Source organism: Hypanus sabinus, chromosome 12 (assembly GCF_030144855.1).
Source record: "Hypanus sabinus isolate sHypSab1 chromosome 12, sHypSab1.hap1, whole genome shotgun sequence".
Lineage (NCBI taxonomy): Eukaryota > Metazoa > Chordata > Chondrichthyes > Myliobatiformes > Dasyatidae > Hypanus > Hypanus sabinus.
The window spans coordinates 80,641,565-80,649,712 of NC_082717.1; the positions used below are offsets into that span (position 1 = coordinate 80,641,565).

The window sequence follows — 8,148 nt, forward strand, 5'->3', positions numbered from 1 at the left end:
GAAATATTCTGCCCTGAACGCATTCTCTCCTTTTAAAATTATTGTTTACAATGTTCGCGCTGCGCTTTATGTTGTAGATAACTCTTCGTAGAGACATATTTTGTGCGGAGGGGCATTTTTGTTGTTGCTGTACTGTGAAAATATTTATTTCTCTTTTCAAATAAAAAAAAATCAGTTCTTGGAAATAAACCTTGCGATTAAGGGTTACGGTTCGATCAGATCCCTTGGAGCAGTTCGATTTGTTACAAGTGACTCAATTACCGGCCGGGTTTTACGTGCTGGAGGCTGAGATTGAGAGGCCGTGCGTGTTCCTGAGAGCTTCTGGGGGCTTGCTAACGGGGCTCCCGGGTTTTCTGTCCTCCACTGAAATAAAAGCAAGAAAAAGAAAACAAAATCTTAAGGAAACAGACTAGCGAATTCTCTAAAAAAAGACATGCTTCATTGTAGTTAACGCGGGTCAGGGCAGAGCAGAGCAGAGGCGAGGAAAATGTAACTAAATGCACTTTACATAGAATTCACAAGGGGTAATCGACCTGACGTCGACATGCTTTCGATGAACCCTGGTTAAAACTAATCTATTCCAAAACTGTAGTTCCCATTTGCCCAGGAAACTAGATAATAATATTGTATACAGGTGGGCATTCTTAGGCCTTTAACAAAAAAGAGATTTGTATGGATCCTAGACGGAATCAAAGACTTATTGGGCACCTTTGTGTTGCCAATGAAAACATAGCCTGTAAGTCATGGGAGTAAAAGCGGGTCATTTGCACCCCAACCCTGAACATGCTCCACCATTCATTGAGACGGCTGGTCTATTTTAGTTGATCTGATCTGATTCTGCTGGGAACAAAAAGGGCAAACTTTATTTTAATTAATTAATTTTATTTAGAGATGCAGCACGGAACAGGTGCTTCCGACCCAAGGAGCCGCGCTGCCTAGCAACCCACCTATCAAACTTAGTCTCATCACAGAACAACTTACAATGGCAAATAACCTACTAACCGCGGCGACTTGGACTGTAGGAGAAAACTAGAGCACCTAGAGGAAACCCACACGGTCATGGGGAGAGCGTACAAAGTCCATGCAGACGGCGCCGGAATTGAACTCCGACCTCCCACGTCCCAATGCTGTAATGGAGTCGCGGTAACCGCTATGCCACGTGAACGTTGAATATTGTCCTGAATTCACTGCAGGCCAGTCAGTTTCTAGGATATCTTTATCAGTAAGTTTCCGTACCGTACTTTTCTATGACTCTGCGGATATCAATCGGTTCGTTTCTCTCATTTCTGCCTAAATCCTTCTATTAGAAACCAGATGGACGTAATGTCACTTCGCTATTACTCAGTTCTCCACAACACCCCACACAGCACCGATTGTTTTTAGAGATGCAGGTAGAAAACACTGCAGCACTGCATTGCCTCTTGATAAACAACCAAACGCCCAGAACAAACGTCTGCTTTCGAATTCGAATTAGTTTCAAAAAATCCTAAGGTAGAATATCGAACAATAGAAATGATAGTTCAAAATGTCTTCATTTTGCAAAAAGAATTGCATTTGAATAGCATTTTCATGGCCCCAGGTGAATCCCAGAGCACATTACATCCAATGATTGTTGTTCCAATAAGTTGGGATGGGACAACCAGAACAGAAAATTCTCACAAACAGCAATACGGAATGATTAAATAACCCGTTTTATGGTGCTGACTGGGGAATAATTATTGGCCGAAAAGCGAAGCGACTGCTTCCTACTTTTGTATTGTTGTCAAATAATTTACCTAAGAGTTTGAAAGGAAGGGGGGTTCGTTTATGAACTCGCCGAAAGGCGATACCTAACCAGCACCGAACATCTGCATCCGTCTAGACTTCCCCGCTCAAAACTTTGAAACGGGACGGGACCAACAGTTTTCCACATTTAAAGACGACAGGGTGGATGTCTTTCAAATTTCATTTAGGGCCGATACTTCCGTGATGTCGCCGACTTCAACTGGTACGGGCAGTTCCGGGTTCAATTAAATATTGACTCTTATTTAACACTGTCCTTTTGATAATCAATTAAGATTAAATGTGAGTGGATTCCCAGCATCTGCAGAATCTCCTGTGTTTATGATCGTTACAGAGTTTATTTTTGCCTTCATTGGATGTAATGTCCTTAGGCTAAGAGAATCTTATTTCTAATGATCCTGCTCTTTTCAAAGATCATCAAAATCTGGAGTTAATTTTTACTTTCTAAAATATTTTTAAATGCATCTGTTGAAGAGAAATGCTGGTGGGAATACGATCCTTACACTCCCACTGAGTAGGAACCATCCCCCACCCCACCCCCACTCTTAGGCTGAGATAGTATTTGCTTTGAAAGCAGTTTCTTCTGCTAGAGTTAGACAAGACTGTGGTGATGAAAGCCTTCAAGCCAAAGCAGAAGGTCTATCATTTCTCTTGAGCTGAGCCTACTGCTAAAATGCTATCAATTCTCAGCGCCTCGCCATTTTGTTTTGCTGCGTGAAATAAATGCCACATTGTAATCAGATGGAATGGTTAGAATTTCAAATTATCAACCAACACGACATTTCCAGAATAAAACACATAAAAATCCCTGTTCTCTTGAACATCCTCTATCTTAAAACGAGGACACTTGAACAGCTCAATTCCTAACTGTGAAAGTTTCTCCGGGTACCATTCGTTGTATTTCTCCGTTACTGCTTGGAACTATCGAAACAATGATGAAAAATACACAAAGTCTCTTCGAGTTCAATATCTTTGACACTCGCGCGTCCTTTTTAGTGGAAAATAATCACAAATGGGCTTGTCACATGTGGGTTTATATGATACAGGACTTAAACTGAAATATACTCAAATTCACCCTTACACTTCTTCGGCGTAAAATTGGACTTCAAGAAAAATTAACGAAAATAGGAACCCAAACTTCAGTGCTATATACAAAGCCATTTGTAAAATTGTATGTGATTTTAAATATACTGGTGAATTAAATCCCGCTGAGTTAACTTTCTCCAAGGAAAAAAAAAGCTAAGTCCTATACTGTACGTGTGCATGGTTTTGATTTTTGTCATTGAAAATAAATAGCAGGTTTATGATGACTGATGAAGTCGGTAGACTGCACGTTCTCCATCAAAAAGTTCCCTTTAAATAAGTTAAAATAAAAAATGTAGACTGGGCTGCCATAAAATATCATATTTTATATTTGACTGACTGACGCTAACTTACTCTTCCTCAAATCTTTCTACCAGCATACAAAGATGCTCAAGCGACAGAAATAAAGCTACTAAAAAAGCATCACTTGTCCCCCTCCTCCCCTTCATCACACTCTCTCCCTCTCTCTCTCACTCTCTCTCTCTCTCTCTCTCTCTCCTCTCTCTCTCCCCCCTCTCTCTCTCTCTCTCTCTCTCTCCCTCCCTCTCTCTCTCTCTCTCTCTCTCTCTCTCTCTCTCTCTCTCTCTCTCTCTCTCTCTCTCTCACACACACACACACACACACACACACACACACACAATATAATGCAGCGTCTGTAACATCATGGAGAAAAATTGCTTTTTTTTAAGTCACGGTGTTTTCTCCTCGCTTCAAACTGCTGCTGAATAAATGAAGCAAATTAATTCCGATAACCTCATAAAAAGCCGAATCAACAGCACGCCAATTAGCTGTACACGTCTGACTCACATTCAATAAGATCGTGGTTGACCTTTTGCCTCAGCACTAGCTACCTGAATGAAGTCTCCATTCCTTACAATTTAACATTTCTGCCTTGAACTTACTCAGTGACTGAGTCTCCACAGCACCAAGGTAGAGAGAATGCTTAAGATTCACTACCCTCTGTCTGAATAATTTTCTCTTTAGCTCAGTTTTGAACAGTCAACCCCTTACTTTGAACACCTGATTCTAGACACCCGTAAAGAACGCATTATTCTTGTTTCCATATTTTAATTTTAAGTCCTGAACTGCACAAAGTGCAGTTGTTTTTCGCATCTAGTTACCCTGGAAGGACAATATTCAAAATGTGACTTAAGTGGCAGAACTGTTGGTAGGAGTTTTGTGTATGACTCTTATGCTTATAAATGTGGCAAATGGTTTTGCACAAAAGAGAAGCGTTGTTGAGTAGCAGGCGCCCGCGCGCGCACACACACACACACACACACACACACACACACACACACACACACTCACACACACACACACACACACACACACACACACACACACACACACACAAGAACGTCTGCAGATGCTAGAAATCCAAAGCAACACACAGAAAATGCCAAATGAACTGAGCAGGTCAGCAGCATCTATGGAAAAGTTTGAACAGTCGACGTTTCGGGCTTCTTTTCCATCGGGTCGGATATAAGGGCCATTCGGGGAATATTGGGTTATCAAAGCAGAGCAGCTTAATTACTGTAGGGGTGACCTCATTCTTTTTTTTCCATATGCTCTCATCCACAAAAGTTTTAGCCTCTGCTATCTAAACCAAATAGTTAACAGGTTTTAGTCAAGATCAACTCTCTGGAACAACTGCACTGACATTATCCCAGGTAGCCATCTCAAATCATTTTGGGCAAGTGCTAGACGTGGTTATTTGTAACGATTGGTAGCGACGATACCTTTTAATATGATATTTAGCAATTGACATTTAACTGCATCCAAAAAAATACACATTGATATCCAAGTCGAATGGGTTTAATAGATGCTCGCAAACAACTTTCATCTGAACTTCTATCTAGTCGGCATGCTTGACGCACAATTGCTCGCCAATTCGTTGTCTTTTCCATAACCACTAAATGATTTATAATATAATTAAAAACAATATGGAAGCATGTTTATCAGTAATGCACACCCCGATTTTTACAGCTGACGAACTATATTATCATACAGCTTCAACCCATAGCCTCACAAGCGGCTCCTGCGCCCAGTATGTAAACATTGCTGTGACTAGCATGAAATACAAGGAGCTTTTGGAAAATAGAATTGCTTTCAGTCCGTAATTGTCCCAAGAACGGCAACAACACTCTCGTAGCAGAATTAATGCGAAGGCGTGCAGTACGGGGCTCTCTTTAAACACCCACTACTGACTAAACGGATGCACCAAATTTTCAAAACCCTGCAATTGCTTTGTACTTGGAAAATGCTCCTCCTGCAAATGAAGCTTCAAAAATTCTATTTCTTGACGGTCATGTGTTTTCGATGACGGGCCATTTTGGTTGTACTTCAGACCCCGCGAATTATCTGCATCGATTCCGCTGCGAATTCCACGTTTGGTTTTGTTACGCAAATGAATTAAACGTTATAGACCTGCGTGGTGGTCTCCAGACAGGGCATTTTTGTTTCATCAGCTACTTCTGTTTCATTCAAAATATTACGAAAATATTGTGAATCGCTTAATAGTTCTGACCCAGTATTTTTGAGGAAACAGTCCGTGACCATAATAACGAGCAAAGCGATTTACCTTCTCTGGCCGAGAGGTGTTTGAAGGGCATGGGTGCGTGAATGTCTCCGCCGTGCATAGTAATCCCTGGCCCAGAGTGAGACAGACTACTGCCCTGGGACTGCCAGGGGTGGCCAGTCATGTAACCCGCTCCAGGACCCCCGTACACTCCGTAGCTCGGCACCTGGTTTGACGAGGGATAAGGCCCAACTGCGCAAGGAGGAACGAAACTACTCACAGCAGGCAGTGCGGAAGGAGGCTGTAACGCAACAAGACCAAAGCTTATTTTAGTTTCAGATGTCAGCGTTACCAGTAAGTGGCACTGAGAACGCAGAACCACAACATTCAATAAGCAAAAATCTAGACAGGAGGGCTAGTGGGTCAGTACCTGGGAGTATTTCAGATCCGGATCGATCGCCTGCTTCTCTATCCCGTTGACACTTTGAGTTGATGGGAAGCTTGCTCTGTTGACGTTATTCCAATCCTCCACTTTTGTTTGATACGCTGAAGCCTCAGTTCCGCCAAGGGCAGCTAAAATACATTTTTAAATAATTATATTGCGTGTAAACAACGTCTAATTGTGGAATTCCCGTCTGCTTTCTACGCAAATCCCTCGCCAGGAATACTAACAATAACTTTCAGTCTTGCTGGTAAAGCATTGTAATCGGATTTCTTCTACATTTGATTTATTTTAATATCAATTATCGTCAACTTAAATGCCTAGATATAGCATATTTAGTCTATGCCTAAAACAATCCAAGTCAAGAATCCGATGACTTACACCATGTGAGATTCTTTTTAGGACTGTTTCTATTGACAAAAACGAAACGAAACACCATTCATGTATAATTTTGCAGACCAGATCAAAATTTAAATTATCGGCCTCCTTAGACGCAGAATCTTCTCTGAGGATACCAAGATACAACATTCTAATGTCATTATTTAACAATAGACAGTAGTTTAAATCCGGGCAGACCCGTCAGGACGAAGTTAATGGAAAGGCAAGGTGGAAAATGAATTGGTGTGAAACTTCGTTCCTTTAGTAATATTTTTAAAATATTTATTCTCTAGCTCACAAACAAAAAACTGAAATTCGCAAAGGCCTGGATATTTCAAAAGAATCAATTAGGTCAGAGTTTGACACAAAAAAAATTGGATAAAGCAGTTAAGGACAGGACGCCGGGCCCAGGTAAGGGGAAGAGTAGGCCACAAAGGCTTCCTGTTTGTAGGTGGAGGACAAACACAAAGAAAGATCTGAGAAAGGCCTGAATTTGGTCAAACATTGTCGAAAAGAATAGCAGGAAAGGGGCGATTATTTATATATTTTGTTTTCTAACAAACGTTAGGCCGTTAAGAGAGCAATCAAAAATGGGGCCAGCGAGACCTACTCGTTTATCAAATTTTATATTATTTTGTGACTTTCTTATGCCATGTATTCTATTCTCAAAAGTTTACATTTAGAAGCGGATAACCCTCTTCTACTTTAAACTGCTCATCACTGCTGTGAGCAGTAGCTGCTGGCTTCACTTGCAGTAGAAGTGACACATGCAGAATCAAAGTTGCACTCGCATCTTGTTTCTTTCTTACAGTTTTTATATCGTCTTTTTCTTTCCCGAGATAACCGATCAGGCTGTCTCTTTCCACCGAAGTGTAACGGCGAAATTATTTATTCTCTTTAATTTTCAAAGCACTGGAGAAGGGGTAGGCATACCCGGAGAGAAAGGGGACACGCTTACCTGACTGTTCAACGAGGCTTCGGAGTCCCAGGATATTGGTGACAGAATGGGCGCTCGGCCAGGCTCTGTGGATCCCGACATGTCCCGTAACCCCTGGCACGGGGACCCCCGTAGTACTGCTCATTTTTGCGGCGGCTGATGACATGTGGTTGGGGTAGGAGTACTGGTAAATGGGATTGTAAGACAGCGTCGGTTGCGGAGGAAGCTGTTTGCCGGTCTCGCACTGGCCCGAATGTGAAAGATTGCCGATTTTGTTTCTCAGGATCCTGCTAATGGAACTGACGGAAGGGACATTGTACTTGTCACAAACCGCGTCGGCCAAGAGCCTGTCTCGTATCTCCCAAGCGAAGATGCCCGGGTCTCCTTGCTTGTATTCCCTGATGTATTTCACCACAGTCGGGGTGGTGACCCTGGGCTTGCTTCCCCCGATAGCCCCGGGTAAGATGGAGCCCGTTTCATTGTAACGGGCTAGGATTTTGCTCACGCATCCGTGGGAGACGCGGAGTTGCCTACTGATGTCGCAGGGTCTGATCCCTAGCTGAGCCAGCTCTACGATTCTCAGTCTGATCGCGTTGGGAAGTGGTCTCCCGTTAACGAAAACGCCTCCCAGCTGATTCACCTCCCCGTACGTCTGATCTACGGGAAAGAAAAGCAGAGAGGCCATCGTGATAATCTCCCGAATTTAAAACATAACGATACAAGGACAGAAATTGAACAGCTGTCAAAACATCACACTTCCCACAAACTTCTAAAGCCCTGAACATGAAAATGGTCTCCAACAAAAATATATGCGCCGACTAAAAATATGAAGTAATGTTATTTTGGAGAATAGTATTTCTTTATTATCGACTCGCTTGTAGCTATGTTTGGACTTCTGCACTCACCAGGGTACTCCATTGCATTTGCGCCTGGCGCGAAGTACAACTCGACAGATAACAAACTACCTCCTCAATACGTATAACCATCTCTGTGTGATCCAACCCC

At 42.3% G+C, this 8,148-nt stretch overlaps 1 protein-coding gene across 1 annotated transcript; it reads right to left on the bottom strand.

Moving 5' to 3' along the window:
* Nucleotides 1-271: 271 nt before the first annotated feature.
* Nucleotides 272-7,828, bottom strand: LOC132402396 (paired box protein Pax-1-like). Its single transcript, XM_059985254.1, has 4 exons — nucleotides 7,165-7,828; nucleotides 5,817-5,959; nucleotides 5,450-5,687; nucleotides 272-363 (listed from the first exon to the last, which is right to left on the bottom strand). Exons 1-4 carry the CDS (start codon nucleotides 7,826-7,828, stop codon nucleotides 272-274), a joined length of 1,137 nt encoding a protein of 378 aa, XP_059841237.1.
* Nucleotides 7,829-8,148: the final 320 nt, after the last annotated feature.